Source organism: Hylobates moloch, unplaced genomic scaffold, assembly GCF_009828535.3.
Source record: "Hylobates moloch isolate HMO894 unplaced genomic scaffold, HMol_V3 SCAFFOLD_3, whole genome shotgun sequence".
Classification (NCBI taxonomy): Eukaryota; Metazoa; Chordata; class Mammalia; order Primates; family Hylobatidae; genus Hylobates; species Hylobates moloch.
This window is the reverse complement of record NW_026652278.1, coordinates 171,758,700-171,779,499: the sequence shown is the minus strand read 5'-3', so window position 1 is coordinate 171,779,499 and position 20,800 is coordinate 171,758,700. Positions and strand designations below refer to the sequence as shown.

General features: G+C 40.6%; 3 protein-coding genes across 3 annotated transcripts in view; 2 read left to right on the top strand and 1 right to left on the bottom strand.

The window, feature by feature from the left end:
• The first annotated feature begins 853 nt into the window (after positions 1–853).
• On the top strand, positions 854–1,595 carry LOC116466056 (putative claudin-24). The gene has a single exon (XM_032148970.2). It carries the CDS (start codon positions 854–856, stop codon positions 1,514–1,516), a length of 663 nt encoding a protein of 220 aa, XP_032004861.1. The 3' UTR covers positions 1,517–1,595.
• Positions 1,596–2,495: 900 nt separating this feature from the next.
• Positions 2,496–20,800, bottom strand: part of WWC2 (WW and C2 domain containing 2) — a 222,893-nt gene continuing 204,588 nt past the window's right edge. Inside the window, exons 22-23 of the mRNA XM_032148966.2 lie at positions 10,734–10,861; positions 2,496–7,583 (exon numbers count right to left, since the gene is read on the bottom strand). Coding sequence (XP_032004857.1) covers positions 7,517–7,583; positions 10,734–10,861 — 195 coding nt within the window. The 3' untranslated portion in view covers positions 2,496–7,516. The remainder of the gene's footprint in view (positions 7,584–10,733; positions 10,862–20,800) is intronic.
• CLDN22 (claudin 22) lies at positions 3,060–3,835 on the top strand. The gene has a single exon (XM_058436917.1). It carries the CDS (start codon positions 3,060–3,062, stop codon positions 3,720–3,722), a length of 663 nt encoding a protein of 220 aa, XP_058292900.1. The 3' UTR covers positions 3,723–3,835.

The window sequence follows — 20,800 nt, the reverse complement described above, 5'->3', positions numbered from 1 at the left end:
TCTGGGACCTGGCAGGAGTCTTGAAGCCTGGTGTTGCTCTGCGTAAGCTGCTGAGATGACAAGGGGACAGCTCAGCTCTGGACAAAAAACACCTCCCTGGACGCTAAGACATCATGCTTTACCCCCAAGACTTTAACGAGGATGGAGAAAACCACAGAGTGAATGCTGGAACTTCCCGGGGCATTCCCTTCCTCACTCAGTAACCCCGGCATCAGCCTCGGTCCTTTTCATTTTAATCAGTCCCGTAAGTCAGCCTCTACCTTTCAAAGGAATCCGAGGAACCTTCCTGCCAACTCTCACTGAGCTCCTGCGACACTTGAGGATGTGGGCCAGGCTCTTGTGTAGGTTAAGGAAGTCTGAGAAGAATAGGGATTATAGGAAACAGTCCACCTTTCTTTACAAGGCCTTGCTTTGCATCCCTGAAATCTCAGATTCAGCTCTTACAATGAAGTCCTGTTGTAGAAAGAGCTGGCCTTTTATCACCACTTAAAATCTAATTAATCCATATTGAAGCACAAAGATTTCTGTTGTATTTTAGGGTGAGGGGTCATAGAGCCCTCTTTGTTCAACCTTAGACTTACAATCATCAAGCATTGGGGATATAATTTTACCAAATTGGAAGGTAACAGATCAAGTCCTTATCAGAAAGCCTAACTCATAGTTTTAACAGAGTCCTTCGTCCTTTACATGAAACATTATATTCAAGAAGAACAAAAACACATTTCAGAGTGCCCAAAGAGTTAATGACCACAGCTTATATTCCAGGCAGCATAGAACCAAGATCATCACATTACCGTCAACCACAAAAGACAGCAGATCCTATAGGGGTGGCAAAGTCCTAAGACTTGTCGCAATGGCTTTGATCTTTAGAATAGCGATGCAATCTGTTGGACTTTTACTATCTTTCCTGGGATGGATTTTATCCATTATTACAACTTATTTGCCACACTGGAAGAACCTCAACCTGGACTTAAACGAAATGGAAAACTGGACCATGGGACTCTGGCAAACCTGTGTCATCCAAGAGGAAGTGGGGATGCAGTGCAAGGACTTTGACTCCTTCCTGGCTTTGCCTGCTGAACTCAGGGTCTCCAGGATCTTAATGTTTCTGTCACATGGGCTGGGATTTCTGGGCCTGCTGGTCTCTGGGTTTGGCCTGGACTGTTTGAGAATTGGAGGGAGTCAGAGAGATCTCAAGAGGCGACTGCTGATCCTGGGAGGAATTCTGTCCTGGGCCTCGGGAATCACAGCCCTGGTTCCTGTCTCTTGGGTTGCCCACAAGACGGTTCAGGAGTTCTGGGATGAGAATGTCCCAGACTTTGTCCCCAGGTGGGAGTTTGGGGAGGCCCTCTTTCTGGGCTGGTTTGCTGGACTTTCTCTTCTACTGGGAGGGTGTCTGCTCAACGGTGCAGCCTGCTCCAGCCACGCTCCCCTAGCTTCGGGCCGCTATGCAGTGGCGCAAATGCAAACTCAGTGTCCTTACCTGGAAGATGGGACGGCAGATCCTCATGTGTAAGACTCCGACAAGGCCAGAGATGTATCCTGTATCAACTGTGATGACAAAGACCTCTTTGTTTTGTAGCTAAATCTGTGATGCTCACGTTTTCTCATTCACTATTTTTCTACAGTAGGTAGACCCACTTCCCTCTAAAATCTGGAGAATAATGAAGGAAAAATCTTTTATCTAAAAGAAAATGATTATGGTAAGCATTATATAGGTAGAAGTGAAACAAGCTTCATTGATCTGGTTATTGAAATTAATGTGGTGGCTGTCCAATATAGTCAGTTTCAAGCGTTAATGTGTAAATTTCATATTAGAAAGCTTTTTTCTGTTTTTCTTTTTTGTTGTTGTTGTTGGTAGTTAGAAATGATCTTTAGTTTCTGTTTCCTAAAGAAAAAAACTAACAATCTGAAAATTTTAAGTGTTCTACTTTAGCAAAACCATATGCTAAGCCAGCCCCAAAGTTATTTCCACAACAACGACTCTTTTCTTCTTTGAACAGAAATGGTTTGTGTTTAGGATATTACCAGGTACTCAGTGCAACAAGATTTTATGAGGCTGAAGAGTTTTCAGTACCCTGTGATCCTCTCAGATTTAAAATGCTGGGCCAATCTCTTCTCTCATCCTTTCCCTCAAAATCTTCGTATTAAAAAAAGAAAAACAATTCCAAAGACATTTTTCTTGATATCCTGATATCGTCAGGTCATTTGAATAAAACCTTTCCTTTGTTCAATGAGAAATCACTAACATGGGGATATATACTTTAGTGGTGAATAAACAGAAATGCTGACTCCAACCTGCAGAGTCCAAATGCTGAACTCTTTCCTCGGCATAGAAAGCATATATAAGAAAAAAAGTGTTTATACACACAAGCGTGAATTTGACAGAAAGGCATGCAGATAAACTAGATACGTAGTTCAGTATTGCTTCATATGCCATGTGGTATATGTAGCCTGAGGAATTTCTGAAACACAGGCCCGAGTTAAGGTGTAGAGAGATTTCTGATAAGATTGATTTATTTGGTTAAGAAATACTTTTCTTAAACCTATTTTTAAAAAATAACACTCAGTATTAGCATAACATGCACATTTGAAATGTGAGAACTATAAGAGATGAAAATCTGACAGGTGCAATTAGTGAGATACAAAGCAGGAGGAGTTGAACCAAAACCATCAGTTAAACATTTTGCATTTAGACTTAATTCTTTGTTAGAAAGGTTGGGAATAACATGAAAGCCATTTTAACCTTAACAATGAAAGGACTATTATCACTTAATTATATTTCAGTGACAAGCTGCTTTCTGTAAAATCCAGCCCACAGGACACAAACACGGTCTTGGCCACACCTTAGCATTACTGGTTGGCGGCATTATTTCCCTATCCTTTTCTGAAACCCATTCAACATGGAATCAAACAATAGCAACTCTGGCAAGAATCCTCCTATATACACAATGAAGAAATATTTCTGAGTTTCATAAGTTATAACACAAGTGTCACACTTCTTTTCACAGCAACTGAAAGGCAGGAGTTAGTTTGGCTAAAGCTCTCAGGACATTATAATGGCTTTAGTATTTAGAACTGTGGCTCAACTAGCTGGTGTTTCATTATCTTTGCTGGGATGGGTTTTATCCTGTCTTACAAATTACCTGCCACACTGGAAGAACCTCAACCTGGACTTAAACGAAATGGAAAACTGGACCATGGGACTCTGGCAAACCTGTGTCATCCAAGAGGAAGTGGGGATGCAGTGCAAGGACTTTGACTCCTTCCTGGCTTTGCCTGCTGAACTCAGGGTCTCCAGGATCTTAATGTTTCTGTCACATGGGCTGGGATTTCTGGGCCTGCTGGTCTCTGGGTTTGGCCTGGACTGTTTGAGAATTGGAGGGAGTCAGAGAGATCTCAAGAGGCGACTGCTGATCCTGGGAGGAATTCTGTCCTGGGCCTCGGGAATCACAGCTCTGGTTCCTGTCTCTTGGGTTGCCCACAAGACGGTTCAGGAGTTCTGGGATGAGAATGTCCCAGACTTTGTCCCCAGGTGGGAGTTTGGGGAGGCCCTCTTTCTGGGCTGGTTTGCTGGACTTTCTCTTCTACTGGGAGGGTGTCTGCTCAACGGTGCGGCCTGCTCCAGCCACGCTCCCCTAGCTTCGGGCCGCTATGCAGTGGCGCAAACACAAGATCATCATCAACAACTGGAGACGAGAAACACCAACCTGAAAAACTAAGCCAGACGGGACAAGTGTCTGTTGTTCAGGAGACACCTGCTCACCACTGGATTTGGTAGGATGCCCCGCTCTAGTCATCTCACTGTGCTTTTGATTTTTGAAAATGCATTTTTTCCTGTGGCTATTAAACTATAGTTTCTTTCCAAGACTGGTAAGCCATTTTTATCTTCTACTCTGAGACCAAAACCAATCAAGACTGAATAGTAATGACACCCATTTCTGTGGATGAATGTTCTCAATTTTAAAATAGTGATTGCATAGAAATGGTAAATAAAACATTAATCTGTACATATCTTTGAAGGTATTATTCATATGGAGCGGCATCATTTGACAAATCATTTACTTCTTTCAGGTGTTTAAGATAACCTAGTATAATAAGCCTGAGGTCTTGTTGCGTATTTATTTAAAATGTATGATGTCTTATTATATAAAATAATTATTAGCTCTTTAAAAGCTTTCGAGGTGAAAGGTGGACACATCATCTCCTTCTGAATCAGAGACCTCAGTGTCTCTATGGAGCCTTTTTCAAAAGGCAGCCACATTCAGTCATGCCTTCTACACTGTCAGAGGCAGGAGGGCGACCTTGGGTTTTGGATGATTCAAGTAGACTCTGCCACACAAACGTCCTTCTGCATCCTGTGCTCTGTATTTCATGGGCAGCGTTTCTGGCTTCCCCGGCACTGAGCAGCCTGTGGGGGGCACGGCAGGGCAGGACTGGGGTGTGCAGGTAGAGAACCTCCCGGGCCGGCTGCCTCTCTGTGGAGCGCACTGCCAGCCCGGGTGCAGCGACCGCAGAGCACATCTTCTGGAGCCCTTCATTTTATTTGCCCAATGAAAAAACTTTGTCCTTTTTTATCAGCAATACATATAGTTCCAACGAGAACTAGTCATCACAAACTGCCGGCCTGGGGATTTCTTCATGAAATATTTTGTATTTGCTCGGTACATGGTTCAAGGAAACTCTTGTGTTTGTGCCAATCAGGGAAATAAACTGAACAATAAACAACACTGAAATACAGTATTAGGCAATACATAGCTTTGTGTTTTTTTTTTTAAAAACCCACTGAATTTTTTTCCACCCACAAACACATGGAAAGTGCAGAAACCAGTTAATCTGTGATGTATTTGCATACGTTTACAAACAAGACAAATTAAAACAGAAACATGTTCAGAATTTAACCTGATTAAATATTAAGTTCAGTCCTGAGCTTTTGATATTTAATACAATATAGATAAAGCAACAGCAAAAAATTTTAATTTATTTGATTTGCATGCTACAGAGATTTAGCTAAACTTTGTTCATTTGGCTAGCAATATTCTTTTTGTACCTGTAACACTTAAGATTCTGATATACAAAATTGTAATAATATACTGATAATTCAAACTTGAGAACTAAATATTACATTCTTTTTACCCTGTGCGAATAAATTCTACCTTTTAAAAATAGTATTTATAATATTAAAATTCATATTTGTCCATATGGTTTTGTGATCAAGTTATTAAAATGTTTTGTCACTGTGAATCATTTGGGTTAGTACAAATATGACAAGATTATTAAAAGCTGCCTATAAATACATAACACTATTGCTGACTTTTAAAGTGTAGAAAAAGGATCATATTAAAATAAGTTCATCTCTCATGTTAGAAATGAGGAAATTTTGTGAAATACAACAACCAAAAGCATCTTGGTCACAACTGCTAACTACCAGCCTGAGACAGATTTTATTCTTTAATACTTGTCTGAAACTTTTTGTATTACAAAAAGTCAACAGCTAATCTGATGAAAGACTTATAAAGCTGTAAATATTCCAATATAGTCTCTTCTGTGTCAAATATTTAAAATGGCCAGAATCAAACTATATATTAAACAGAACATAAATAAGACTGTAAATAAATAAATGAAGAAAATAAAATCGTACGGAACAACTACACATAATTCTATCGACATTTTCATGGTCAAACTAAGACGCTGAAAACAGCTCACCTTCATTTACCTCTACATTAAATAAACTTCTGCCTTTCACATTTGACCTTGACAAGGGTGAACTGTATTCTTTCTCTAGTTTTCCTTAGTCATCTAATAGAATGAACTGGGCAGCCTTAAAGGACTGTACTCAGTCAATTCACTAGGCTGGTTTTGGTTCAAAGTAGTGTCTGCCATGTCCAGTTATGTCTTCAGAGAAATTTGTAGGTAAGTGGTGGGACATTTGGGAAAAAATAATTAAAGTTCTAGGCTCAGAAGTTGCTTAATTTGAACTTCGATTCCAATAACACGAACTTTCCAAAATATATATAATTGCTTTCAAGAAAATAAAAATTCTTGCTAGTGAGCATTCTAACTGAGGAACACAACTTTTTTTTTCTTTAAGGGGTCCATTCCTTTAAGACAATTTTGGATTTCTTTAAAAAATCTATTTTATTTGCTATATTAGATAGCTAACCCAAAATTGTTTCTGAGTAATAAGTATGGTTTACATGGCCTAAATACTATATATTTTAAAAGCCTTGATGCTCGCAGAGCTGCACTGAGGATCTGTTTTTTTAAGAAGTGCCTGGGTCGGGTAAGGCGAAATTCTAAACTGGAGGACACATTCGTCAATTTATCTCTCTAAACTTGTTCATCCAAAATAGGCTTTTTAAATAAACAATTCAGCTTATACTTCAAATTAATAATTCCCCCAGGTACATTCTTCCCTTTGCCTCCCAACTATTTACCATAAATTATAGATAGAATCTCCTAAAAATGAGAGCTATGAAGTAATTTCTACTAAATGTTAGAAATCTGCTGGATAAACGCTTTTTTGTTTTTGGCAACTTTGATTCTATCAAGACATCTTTTCCCCTCTTCTTGGTTATACCAAATGAGTGCCGATGCGTTTCCCTCCACACCTCCAGCTCTCTCTGTCCTCAGAACACAGGGCCACCACTTGGCACCATTCTTAGATTTAGGGCAAAACACTGGTGCAAGCCAGAAACTCACTTTTGAACACTTATGCAAATTCAGGCTGAGTGAGACAAACCAGCTGCTCATTTGATGAGCTTATTTGTATCTCTACGTGGCTGGTGTTCTTTCTTCTCCCTGCCCTCAGTGTCATGAATCCCAAGATCTTTCATGTAGCCAAGAGTAGTGCTCCTTTGTATTCTTATTCTTATTTTTATTCTTAAGAGCACTTGGTAGTTTATATCTTAGTTTTCTTTAGAAAAATATAAAAGGACAAAAAGAAAATTGTCTTAAGGAAACCAGGTGTCCCCGCACAGGTGATGGCCGTGAAAGCAGCATCCATTTCGGGTGGACTTTGGAACGCTGCACTCCAGCGTGTGCTCACACTGCCTCCAAATGGAAAGCGCTCCTCTCCTCGCCAGCGCAGATACCACGTGGCGCTGCTGCCATCGGCACAGCCCACTCACAGGAACACAAAGGAGAAGCAAAACCACCTGCTGAACCAAGTCGTTTCTCAACAGTCGGCTCAACAGTACGCACATGGGGTACTGCCTCTATTCCATTTTTACAAAATAAAGTCCACTGGCAATGCACACATACTGGGCAACATTTGTGTACCAGGTTATCCCATTTTTCTTATCTGATTTTTTCTTTTTTAAGCACATAAAAATTACACTTGAGGTACTTTACAAATTAACGTGTTGAAAATCTGATATGAAATAAAGTTCTTCAAGAGTTGACAGTTATGTTACCAAAAAAAAAACCAAACACCAAAACAAAAACACAAATCTTCAGTCTTTTACCCTCCCTAAGAAAGTGAACAGATGAAAAAATAATTTCTCAAGTCATGTAATCACACATCATCAGCTGGCAGGGAGGGGATGCTTATCTTTGCTCTGGTGAAGTAGGCAATCTTCTCCCTAGAGTTGGGGTGAGAAATAAATTGACTTAAATATGATGCCAAAAATACTCTGGTACCATTAAAACAGTCCCCAAGACCTGCAGTGGCAGTGATGTCTCTGCAAGCACAGGCAGAAGCTCTTTTCCTTAAGCAGAACTCCATTTAAAACCCAGAGAGACTCTGCCTGCTAAAGGCAGGGTATCAAGGAGAACTGCAGCTCTGGCTCACGGAAGTCACCTATAGACCAAGCCCGTAAGTTCCCTTCAGGGCACTTCCAACAGAAGACAGTTTTTAAACTAGTAGGGGTTTGGTCTAGGATGGGTGTTTCTGAACTAGGTAGCAGAAGACTCAAAAGGCCCCAAATCCTATGTGGAAACTTCTCAGTAACCTCACAGAAAAGTACGTAATACCAGGAAAAGTCTTTAAAATTGAACCGTGCCGGGGCAGGGACAGCCTGACGAGCGACACCACGACTCAAACGAAAGAAGGAGGAACTCACTTTCTGAAAGGTAGTAACTGCCCTGGTCCCAAAGCAGCTGAGAGGCTGAGACAGGGCAGAGCGGTTTTCAGGTGAGGAGAGTACTTAGAAAAAAGACAAACAGTGCGTCTCTTTTCCTACAGAACTTCACACTGTACATGGCATTTGTGCCGTCAGCACGTATTTCTTGAGGGCATATTACATGCAAGGGGTGTGCTGGTAGCTGAAGAATCAAGCACTGGATCTCCCTTGCGAACTAACAGTCCAGATGGGGGAAGAGGAGCGGTTAAGAAACCAGAGCTGAGGTGGATGTTCTGAAGACTAAGAAAGGATAGAGGAGAAAAGGAGGAGTGAGAACACTGTGGACACTGGAATGAGCTACTGCTGTGAACAGTGTCCTTTAAATTTGTTCAATTCATAAGAGGGAAACAAGAACGAAAAATGCCACGAGTGTGGGTGTGATGTCAGCAGAGGCCTTAAGGCGCAGCTGCTAACTGGGGTGTTTATAAATACCTGAACTAGTTGCCAGATATTTCACATAAAATTGAAGGCCAGGGACCATCGGGCTCCTGATTCCAGGTCAAACAAGCAGCTGGGGTGGTGCCGGGCAGAACGGCCCAGGCCCCACCGCTGCCTGATCTCACCACCCCAGGCCAGGCAACGGCAGCCATGCAAATCCCACGCTTCCAGCATGTTCTGTCTCACCCTGGTCCATCTCATCATTCTCATCACTTGCCTGGTGATATAATGGCTTCGTATCTTAAGGGAAGCTGGGAATGTTCATGGATTCCTTGCTTCGGGTTTCAGCAACAACTGCGAGTTGTGTGACTTTCCATGCTAGACAATGCTGCCTACTCTCTAAGTGACCACAGCACCAGGGACATGGATGGGTTCCCCTCACCTGCAGTTCTAAAACCCAAGTAGTGGCACTCCCTGAAAGTCACAAATGTGATTCTTTAGCAGAAAAGAGGGTGGAAAAACCTCTCTACCACAAGGTGTTGCAGAAAAATGAAAGGGCTGTGAGCCCACAAAGGCACACTGCTGCTGCCACACGGTGCGTGGCCCTGCCCTCCCGCTTGGCACCAGACCCCAGCCTGCCATAGCTGTCCCTGCTCCACCACGTGACCTAGCTTCCCCACACTTCAAAAACACTCGCTTTTTCCGGGCTTCTCCCCTTTATGCTTAAACGCTTTCCAAAGACTCATCTATGCAAAACCTTAACCAAAACCAAATAAAAACGCAATAGGAACAAACCTTTTTGCTGAGCTCCCTCCAACGGGGCTGAAACCATCTAGCATGCTCACCAGGGATCCCGGATGTACTTTTCAGTTCTCTCCATCAATCTCCTCTCCCCACCCTCTGGCCCCAGGCTCCTGGTTCTCCTCTGACCTCTCCAGCCATTCCTTCTAGCATCTCTTTTGGGGCAAGCCCTTCAGTGACTGGTGCCCACCAGACCTCCTTTCCCAGGAACCTCACATTTTCTGGGATGTCTGGTCCATTTCCACTGATGAGACCAGTGCATTGAAGATGAGCACTCCCATTTTTTCATCTCTATCCTGACCCCTAACCCTGGCTTTAGATTTTTATTTCCACTTGTCTACTGGTCATGGTTACCTTGCCGGCCTGCTGGCATTGCCTGGCGTGCCATGGCAGAGGTCAGCATCCTCCCCACACCCCTGCTCCCCAGCGTTCTCCATCTCGAGCGTTGGCACCACAGGGCAGTCACTGCCCCCCACAAACCTCCCGTGAACCTAACTGGCCACCCTTACCCGCTTCTCCCCAGCCCACTCTCCACAATGCCTCTGATATCTGCCCTACATAAAACCCATCCCCATCATTTGGTTTTGTGCACGGAGAGCCCTGCTGGCCGCCCCATCAGAGACCGTGGATGGAAGCCTTCTGCACAGCTTCCAAGGCCTGCGTGGTCTGAGCCCAGTTCTCCCGGGCAGGCTCACCAGCTGGCAACTCCCCATGCGCCAGAGCTTGGCACTGACTTCTAAGGTCTGTGCCTCTGTCCATGCTGTTCTTCCCGTCTCAATGTCCCACTCAGAACTGCCACCCCTGGGTGCCTAAGGAGCTTGCAGCCATCCTTCCATGATGAGTTCTCTTATCATCTCCTCTGCTGGTGCCCGCAGCCCCAGCACCTGCCCCATACGGATTGAGGCTCCTTCCACATCTCTCACAGGTCCCTACCTATACCTTTAGTTAGCTCTTTCCACATGCACTGCAATGACCTGGTTACCTGCCTGTCCCTGCTACAGCCTAGAGCCCCCCAGAAGAGCAGAACGAATGCACATGTTCTTAGCCTCCACACCTCAGGGCCTGACAAGGTGCAAGGTTTCTGGCGCTGCCCGAGGAATGTCTGTAAAATGAGTGAACAAAACCCCAAAGATGTCTGAGTTTTCTGTACCTTTGTATCCTGCGTCAAGATAGCCCAGTGAGACGTGCTAACAGCTACTAAGAGCTGGGGACACCCTGGGTTCCTGTGGGGAGTTAGGCTTTCATCAGCCTTTAACTCTGCCAGTCACATTTATCACCTCAGGTGCAAATGGAAAATTATATATTCAAGGTAGGGAACAGAGGATTTCTGTCTTGGATCCTAATATTAACTTTCACCGCACTGAGGTGAATTCCTACACAATCAGACCCCGTGAGGGCAGCCCAAAAGCTGTCCTGGATGGGGCTACTCACCTGAAGGACTGCACCTGCCGAGGCACCTTCTGGCTCTGCTCCCGGAGCCGACACACATCCTTGGAGACTTGCCTCATCAACTTCTCTGCATTCAAACCTTGCTTCTGCTCTTCTTTGGACTGTTCAGCCTGGAAAAGGGTATAAAAATGTAAGAAAAACACAAAACACCGATTAGAAATCCCTGGAGACACCCTATGAAGCTTGAAAGATTGTGGACTAAAGTCAGAAGGGCAAGCAAGGCAGCCAGCGGGCTGGTGTCCCTTTAACACCCATCGGGGCCAACACCCACAGGACCAACTCATGCTGAGCATATGTGGATTTTGGGGTAAGTTCATTTTAATCACATTTTAGAAATCTAATTACACAGGCAATATGTGACAATTTTATTACATCTGAAAACCTAAGAACTCTCAAAAATGAAACTGAAAATTACTCACAGCACTGTTTCCAAAAAATATCTACAGTTAAAGAATGTTTTGGGCAAATACACTTTCAACGTCTTATTTATGTTTTTGACCCTTTTTTTCTAACTTAGCCATTTAAAAAGCTGTTTATTTAAAGTAGAATTTACCAATCAAAAAACCTGCATATGCTAGGCGTGGTGGCTCACGCCTGTAATCCCAGCACTTTGGGAGGCTGAGGCAGGCAGATCATGAGGTCAGGAGATCGAGACCATCCTGGCTAACACGGTGAAACCCTGTCTCTACTAAAAATATAAAAAAATTAGCCGGGCGTGGTGGCGGGTGCCTGTAGTCCCAGCTACTCGGGGGGCTGAGGCAGGAGAATGACTTGAACCCGGGAGGCAGAGCTTGCAGTGAGCCGAGATTGTGCCGCTGAACTCCAGCCTGGGCAACAGAGCGAGACTCCGTCACACACACACACAAAAAAACAAAAAACCTGCACATATACGTGTATAGCTCAAATAACTTTTACAAATTGAACACACCCATGTAACCAGCACCGGATGAAGGGGAGAACACTCCTGTTTCCAAGAAGCTCCCCTTGGTGCCCTTCCAGCTCTGCCCCAAGGGTTCCCAGCATTCTGACTTCTAATGTGCCTCTTTTGTCCTTGGTACAGATGCAACAGTAAACAGATACTCTTTAGGGTCTGGCTTCTTTCGCTCAACATTATACTCATGAGAATCATACACGCTGTTATATGTAGTTGTAACTCACTTTCCTCACTGCTATATAGTATTCCACTGTATGACTTTACTACAATTTATCATGTTAGTAATAATGAACATTTGGGTACTGTGCATGAACACATTTTAAAATAAAAATGTACTAATGATACTATATTAAAAGTTGTCTCTTCATTTCATTCTTTCACTCATATTCATTCACTCATTCATTCACCCAATCAACAAATATTTGTAGACTGCCTTTTAAGGAAAGGTGGTATAAATTGGTGAAGAGCAAACATTCAGGTCATACGGCCTGGGGTCAAATTCCATTTCTACTACTTACTAGCGATGTAAATCTGGGCAAGTTGCTTGACCTTCTGGTGTCTTCGTTTCTCCATTTGCAAACTGGGAATAAGTATTTACTTCAAAGTTGTGAAATTTAAATGAGTACATATATATGTAAAGTACTCAGAGCAGTACTCAACACATCATTGACTGTACTATTTCAGAATGAAGCTATTACTGTTGCTTTTTTTTTTTTTTTTTTTTAAATATGCCAGGCTCTGTACTAGGAGGCAGGGTTGTAGTTATGAACAAAACAGATGAAGTCCAGGCTGGGAGGCCAAGGTGGGAAGATTGCTTAAGGTCAGGAGTTTAAGACCAGCCTGGACAACATAGGGAGACACTTTCTCTATGAAAAAAAAAAAAAAAAAAATTAGCTATGTGTGGTGGCATGTGCCTGTGGTCCCAACTACTCAGGAGGCTGAGGTGAAAGGATCACTTGAGCCTGGGAGTTTGAGGCTGCAGTGAGCTATGATCACACCACTGCACTACAGCCTTTGTGACAGAGCAAGACCCTGTTTCAGAAACCAAAACAAACAAACAAACAAAAAAAAACAGGTGAAGACCAGTGGCAGAGAAAAACAGCAAAGAACAGAAATTGTCTAATAATTATTAAAAATCAACAATATATTGTTTTTTCTCGGGTTAAACCTTCCTCACATAACATTGAAAAACACAGTCTATTTATTAGAGCAGTTTTAGGTTCATAGCAAAATGGGGTGGAAAGTAGAGTTCTCATTTACTCCCTGCCCTGACTCATGTATAAACTCTCCCACTATCAGCATCCTCCATCAGAGTGGTACATTTGTTACAATCAGTGAACTTATATTGACACTTCATTATCACCCCAAATCCATAGTTTATATTAAGCTTCACTCTTGGTGGTGTACATTCAATGGGTTTTGGCAAAAGTATAATGACATGTACCCACCATTACAGTATCATACAGAGGAGTTTCATTACTTTAAAATTCTCCTGGGCTCTGCCTATTCCTCCCTCTCTTCCTCCTGACCACTGGCAACCACTGATCTTTTCACTGGCTCTGCAGTTTTCCTTTTTCCAGAGTGTCATACAATTGGATGATACAGTACACTGCCTTTTTAGACCAGCATCTTCCACTTGGTGTATGCATTTAAGTTTCCTCCATGTCTTTTCATGGTTTGATAGCTCATTTCTCTTTAGTGCTGAAGAGTATTCCATTGTCCGGCTATACTAGTTTATTTAACCATTCACCTACTGAAGGACATCTTGACTGCTTTCAAGTTTTGGCTATTATGAATAAGGCTGCTGTAAATATTCATGCAAAGGTTTTCATGTGGACGTAAATTTTCAACTCACACCAAGGAGCACAACTGCTGAATTGTATGTAAGAATCTGCTTAATTTTATAAGAAATCTACGACTGTCTTCTAAAGTGGCTGCATGATTTTGCGTTTCTGTCAGCAATGACTGAGAGTTCCTGTTGCTCCACGTCCTTGTCAGGATTTCGTGTTGTCTGTGTTTTGCATCTTGGCCACTCTAACAGGTATGCAGAGGTATCTCATTGTTGCTTTAATCTGCAATTTCTTATTGACGTATGATGTTAAATATCTTTTCATGTGTTTATTTGTCATCTGCTTTGGTTAGGTGTCTGTTCAGGTCTTTTGCCGATTTTTAAACTGGATGTTTGTTGTGTATTGTTGAGTTTTAAGAGTTTTTTGTAACTTAGGTAACAGTCCTTTATCAGACATAACTTTTATCACACATTCTCCCAATGTGTGGCTTGTTTTCTCTTTTTCTTGACAGTGTCTTTCACAGAGAAGTTTTAAATTATAACGAAGTCCAGCTTATCGGGTATTTCTTTCATGGATCACGCCTCTGATGTTGTGTTGTATATGAAAAGTCATTGCCATACCCAAGGTCATCTAGATTTTCTCCTAGGGTAACTTCTAGGAGTTTTATAGTTTATATTCTACATTTAGGTCTGTGATCATTTTGAGTTAATTTTTGTTAAGGGTGTAGAAGGGTCTATATCTAGATTCATGTTTTTTTGCACATGAATAAATGTCCAGTTCTTCTAGCATCACTTGTTGAAAAGATGATCTTTTTAAATTTTCTTTGCTCCTCTGTCAAAGGTCAGTTGAATATAGTCAGCCCTCTGTATCTGTGGGTTCCACATCCATGGATTCAACCAACCATGAATAGAAAATATTTGGGAAAAAAATGGATGGTTGCATCTGTACTGACATTGTTTTTCCTTGTCATTATTCCATTAATGACATTATTATTACTACATTATACTGTATTACTACTGTCATTAAATACAGCATAACAATTATTTACATAGTATTTAAATTATAATAGGTGTTATAAGTTATCTGGAAATGATTTAAAGTATATGGGAGGATGTGGGTTATATGCAAATATTATACCATATTATATAACGGACTTGAGCATCTGTATCCATGGGGAGTTCTGGAACCAATCCCCACCATCGATGATGAAGGATGACTGTATATTTAAGTGGGTCAATCTATTTCGAGGCTCTCTGTTCTGATTTGTCTATTTTTTCACCAATACCACACTGCTTTGATTATCACAGCTTTATAGTAAGTCTCGAAGTCAGGTAGCATCAGTCCTCCAACTTTATTCTTCTCCTTCAATACTGTGTTGGCTATTCTGGGTCTTTTGCCTCTCCATATAAACTTTAGAAGCAGTTTGACTATTACATAATAACTTGATGGGATTTTGAGTGGAATTACATTAAATCTGTAGATTGATTTGGGAAGTACCAACACCTTGGCAATATTGAGTCTTCCTATACATAAACATGGAATATTTTTCCATTTATTTAGTTCCTTTTACATTTTCCTTCATCAGAGTTACGTAGTTTTCCTCTATAGACTTTATATGTATTTTGTTAAGATTTACAAGTATTTCACGTTTTGGATACTAATGGAAATGTCATTGTTTTTAATTTCAAATTCCACTAGTGCACTGCTGGTATATAGAAAAGTGATTAACTTTTGTATATTAACCTTATATCCTACAACCTTGTTATAATCACTTATTAGTTCCAAGAGTTGTTTCTGTTTGTTTTGTTTTTGGTCAAATCTTTCAGGTTGTCTACATGGACAACCATCTTATGTGCAAACAAAGACAAAGACAATTTTGACTTCCTTCCCAAGTGGTATACCCTTTTTTTTCCTTTTCTTATTGCATCAGCTAAGATTTATAGTGTGATACAGAAAAGAAGATGTGAGAGGGAACATTTTTACTCCGTTCCTAGTCTTAGCAAGAAAGCTTCTAGTTTTTCAGCATTAAGTATGATGTTGGTTGTAGAGTTTTCTACATGTTCTTTAAGGTCCCTTTTATTCCTAGTTTGCTGGGAGTTATTTTTAGCATGAGCAGGTGTTGATGTGATTAATTACAATAATTGATTTTGAATGTTAAATCAGCCTTGCGCACCTGGGATAAATCTCCCCTGGTCATGGTATATAATTCTTTTTCTACATAGTTGGATATGATCTGCTAATATTTTGTTAAAGATTTCTGCATCTATGTTCACAAGAGATATGGGGCTGTAGTTTCCTTATCTTTGCCTGGTTTTGGTATTAGGATAATGCTGGCCTCACAGAAGAAGTTGGGAAGCATTCTCTTTGCTTCTGTTCTCCAAAAGAGATTGCAGAGAGTTGATAAAGTTGACAGACTCAGTGGCTGTCCTCCAAAATCCTACAAATTTTGATTAAGTTGTTTTTCATTTAGTTCAAAATATCTTTAATTTTTCTTAAGATTTCTCCTTTGACCCATCTGTTATTTAGAAGTGTGCTGCTTAATCTCCAAGTATTTTGGAATTTTCCAGCTATGTTTGTTACTGATTTCTAGTTCCACTGTGGTAACAGCAGACAGTGTAAATATATACCTTATGGCCTGGACTGTGGTATCTTGGTGAATGTTCCAATTGAGCTTAAGAAGAGTGTGTCGTCTGTTGTCATTAAATTAAGTAGTCTATAGATATCAATTATAACCAGTTAAGTAATAGTGCTATTGAGTTCAATAATGTCTGCTGATTTTCTGCCTGCTGGCTCTTTTTATTTCTGACAGAGGATAATAATGAATTTATCCACTTCTCCTTGTAGGTTTTTTTTTTTGCCTCATATATAGTTGGTGCTGTTAGTCACATAGATATTTAAGAATTGTTATCCTGGTTGGGGACACTGGCTCATGCCTGTAATCCCAGCACTTTGGGAGGCCGAGGCAGGTGGATCACCAGAGGTCAGGAGATCGAGACCAGCCTGGCCAACATGGCAAAACCCTGTCTCTACTAAAAATACAAAAATTAACTGGGTGTGGTGGCATGCGCATATAATCCCAGCTACTCAAGAGGTTGAGGTAGGAGAATCACTTGAACCTGGGAACCTGGGTGCCAGAGTGAGACTCCATCTCAAAAAAAAAAAAAATGTTGTCCCTTCTTGGATAATTAATCTCTTTATTATTCATTACGTCATACTTTTTTTAAAAATCCTGGATAACTTTTCTTGCTCTGAAGTCTGCTCCATCTGAAATTAATATAGCTACTCCCACTTTCTTTTGATTAGTATTAGCATTGTCTACTTTTAGTCCATATGTGTTTTATGTTTAAAGTGGGCTTCCTATATACAAAATACAGCTGGTTCTTTCTTGATCAACTCTGACAAACTGTTTTTTAATTGGTATATTCACACCACTGATGTTTACAGTGATTAATGAAACAGCTGGAATAATATCTACCAATTTGTTACTGTTTTCTATTTGCTGCCCTTGTTGTTTGTTCCTATGTTTGTCTTCTACTCTTTCACTGCCTTTTGTGGTTTTAATTGAGGACATTTCCATTAGTATCCAAAACGTGAAATACTTGTAAATCTTAACAAAATATGTATAAAATCTACAGAGGAAAACTACATAACTCTGATGAAAGAAAATGTAAAAGGAACTAAATAAATGGAAAAATATTCCATGTTTAGGTATAGGAAGACTCAATATTGCCAAGGTGTTGGTACTTCTCAAATCAATCTTTGCTTGTCTGAAAAAATATTTATTCTCCTTCACTTTTGAAGAATAATTTTGTGCTTGGGTACAGAATTCTAGGTTGGTTTCTTTTTTCTCTTAACAATTTAAATTACTGCATCTCACTCTCTTCTTGCTTGTATGATTTCTCAGGAAGAGTCAGATATAATACTTATTTTTGCTCTTCTATAAGGAAGTTTTTTCCCCTCTGGCTTCTTTCAAAATTTTTTAATTTTTAATTTTCTGCAGTTTGGATATGCTTAGGTGTAATGTTCTCTCTCTGTGTGTGTATTTATTTTGCTTGGTGTTTTATGAGCTTTCTGGCTCTGTGGTTTAATGTTTGACATTAATTTGGAGAAAGTCTCAGTCATTATTCCTTCAAATATTTCTTCTGTTCCCTTCTCTTTCTTCCGGTATTCCTATTACACACATTGTACATCTTCTGTAGTTGTCCCACAGTTCTTGGATGTTCTGTTCCTTCTTTTTTTTCCAGTCTCTTTTTTCTTTGCTGTGCAGTTTGGTAAGTTTCTATTGACATATCCTCAAGAGTTCAGATATTCTTTCTTTAGTCATGTCCAGTCTACTAGTGAGTCCATCAAAGTTATTTTTCATGTCTGTTACAGTGTTTTTGATCTCTAGAACTTCTTTTTGATTCTTGCTTAGAATTTCCATCTCTCTCCTTATGATGTCCATCTGTTCTTGTATATTGCCTACTTTTTCCCTTATAGCCCTTAGCATATTGATCACAGTTATTTTAAATTCCTGGTCTGATAAGTCCAGCATCCCTGCCATATGTGAGTCTGGTTCTGATGCTTGTTTTGCCTCTTTAAACTCTGTTTTTTGCCTGTTAGTATGCCTTGTAATTTTTAGTTCAAACCCAGACGTAAGATACTAGGTGAAAGAATTCTGGTAAACAGCCTTTAGTTTTGTGGTAAGACGGGGGTAAAGAAGGAAAGTGTTCTCTATAGCTCTATGAACAGGTTTCAGTCTTTCACTTCAGTTTTGAAGAATAATTTTGTGCTTGGGTACAGAATTCTAGGTTGGTTTCTTTTTCCTCTTAACAATTTAAATTACTGCATCTCACTCTCTTCTTGCTTGTATGACTTCTCAGGAAGAGTCAGATATAATACTTATTTTTGCTCTTCTATAAGGAAGTTTTTTCCCCTCTGGCTTCTTTCAAAATTTTTTAATTTTTAATTTTCTGCAGTTTGGATATGCTTAGGTGTAATGTTCTCTCTGTGTGTGTGTATTTATTTTGCTTGGTGTTTTATGAGCTTTCTGGCTCTGTGGTAGCCTGTGCTCCTGGGCTACGAGTTTCACAAGTGCTTCTCAGTCTCTCCCCGTCCTTAGGTGGAACAGAATATCTAGGATGGGCTGGAGTTGGGTATTCCCCTTCTTCCACATGGAAGACTAGAGGGGGCTAGAGTTGAGTATTTCCCTTACCAAAGTCAGTTAAGTTCCAATAATATAGTTTCTCCTGAGGGCAGGCCTTGATAAAAAAAAAACAGAATGCTTTTGTGTGTTTCAAATGGCTACTTTTTTCCTCCCTTTGCCAGAATCAGGGGAAGATTTTTCTTCGACATCCATCGTGAGGACCCAGTCAAGCTCCTGGAAGTAAAACGAACAAAAGTGTGGAGAGCCCCTGACTTCTCATGACTGGGTACTCCTGCAGTTTTTAACTCTCGGACTTCTCTACAGTGAGCCTCCAGCAGTATGTTAATTACAGTTTAGGTTTTCTTCCCTCAGTATTGGTTCCTGCAGAGGTCACTGCTCACAGGTTCTTGCTCCAGTAAGTTGTGATTCTTTGTTCTGCTTGCCTGTCTCTCCAATTGTGGGGGCAGTAGTTTGCCCTATGACCTCACCTCTCTGACTGATCTAAGAAGAATTGATTTTTCATTTTGTTCAATTTTTTTATTTGCTGTTAGATTGAAGACTTCAAACTCCTTATATGTTGGACCAGAAACCAGAAGCCTGTAACTTTTAATGATTTCATAACACTCTACTTAGTAGCTACAGCTTAATTATCTAACAAACCCTCTACAATCACCTATTTAAATTATTTCTAGGCTGCGATGTTCATTCAGTGGGATTTAACATTTAAAAATCTTGGTAAATGAACATGTGGCTATATTAGATTTGGAGATAAATAAATGCAGGCATGTACTATATAGTTTAAAAAAACTCTCCACAATAAGCCTACATCAGTATATTCATGTAACTGTTTATCTTACTCTATTATCAGGGAAAAACTAATGTTAATTTGTACTTTGAGTTTTAAAAACACCTAATATTGTAAAATACTGAATAAAGCTTCCCTGATATAAAATCCAAATTTACGTTTATTTATCAGTAAGTATTAAATAGAAAGACAATTCTTTAGCTATGTAAACAAACTGTGAAATAGAAAATAAGGCTTAAATTATGAATGTGCTACTTGTTACTCCTCCTACACTCATATTAGAAAGTTACGGAATTCACGATGAGGACTGTCGTCATGGGGTAAAAGGGCCACGATGACTCTGTTCCCCATTTGCTGTCCTCCACTCAAGGCACTGACTCCCTCTTGTAGGTATGCTAAAAGGCTGCCTAGTTATTAACTTAGGGTATGGCTCAAGGTTTGCCTTGGTGGCTGAGATGTTTACACCGGGCCCAAAAGCTTCAGGAGGGCAAAGGATGTGTCTGTTTAACATAATTCATAAAGGCTCAGGTGCTCAATACATTTTTTGAACCAGTTGTTTATTTCTGACAACTGCCTATATTTGCAGAAGTTACTTGCAATGTTGTCTTACAAAAGGAATTAATTAAATCAAATGGCTGGAGACTTCATTATATAATACATATCCATTTAATAAGGTGGAGTGGTCTTGTCTTAAATCAATCTTGCCAATACATACTTAAAAACAGTTGCTATCTCCATCTGACAGATACACAAATCCTTTTTTTTTTTTTTTGAGATGGAGTCTTGCTCTGTCACCCAGGCTGGAGTGCAGTGGCACGGTCTCGGCTCAACCTCCCCACTTCCTGGGCTCAAGCAATTCTCCTGCCTCTGCCACCAGAAGAGCTAGGATTACAGGCGCTTGCCACCATGCCCAGCTAATTTTTACATCTTTAGTAGAAACCAGGTTTCACCATGTTGGCCAGGCTGGTCTTGAACTCCTGACCTCAAGTGATCTACCCACCTCAGCCTCACACAATGCTGGGATTACAGGCATGAGCCACTGCACCCAGCCTCTATCTGACAGATATACAAATCTAATTTAATTTATTTGTGTCTTGAGGGACAGTGGGGCCTTATAAATATGTGAGTTGGCGTCTGTCAATTTTTTGGAAAGCTGCTTTAAGAGAAGGCATTCTAAGCAAAATCTCTGCTGTGAATACAGCGTAACTTTCCTGTTCACTTTCCCTCCCAATTCTCACTGGGGATGTTGGGGAAACTAAGCTAACCAGCAGTGCTTTGAGAAGCTGCCTCTTACTGTACCTGACAGAGAGAGAGAGATCAACGTCGACATCGACTCAGGCCAGAACCAAGCAGTTGACATAAAGAGGTAGAAGAGAAAACAGCTTAGGCAAAGGT

What these genes read in the sequence shown, in the direction of transcription:
- LOC116466056 (XM_032148970.2), top strand. Translation starts at nt 854, where the DNA reads ATGGCTTTGATCTTTAGAATAGCGATGCAATCTGTTGGACTTTTACTA.
- CLDN22 (XM_058436917.1), top strand. Translation starts at nt 3,060, where the DNA reads ATGGCTTTAGTATTTAGAACTGTGGCTCAACTAGCTGGTGTTTCATTA.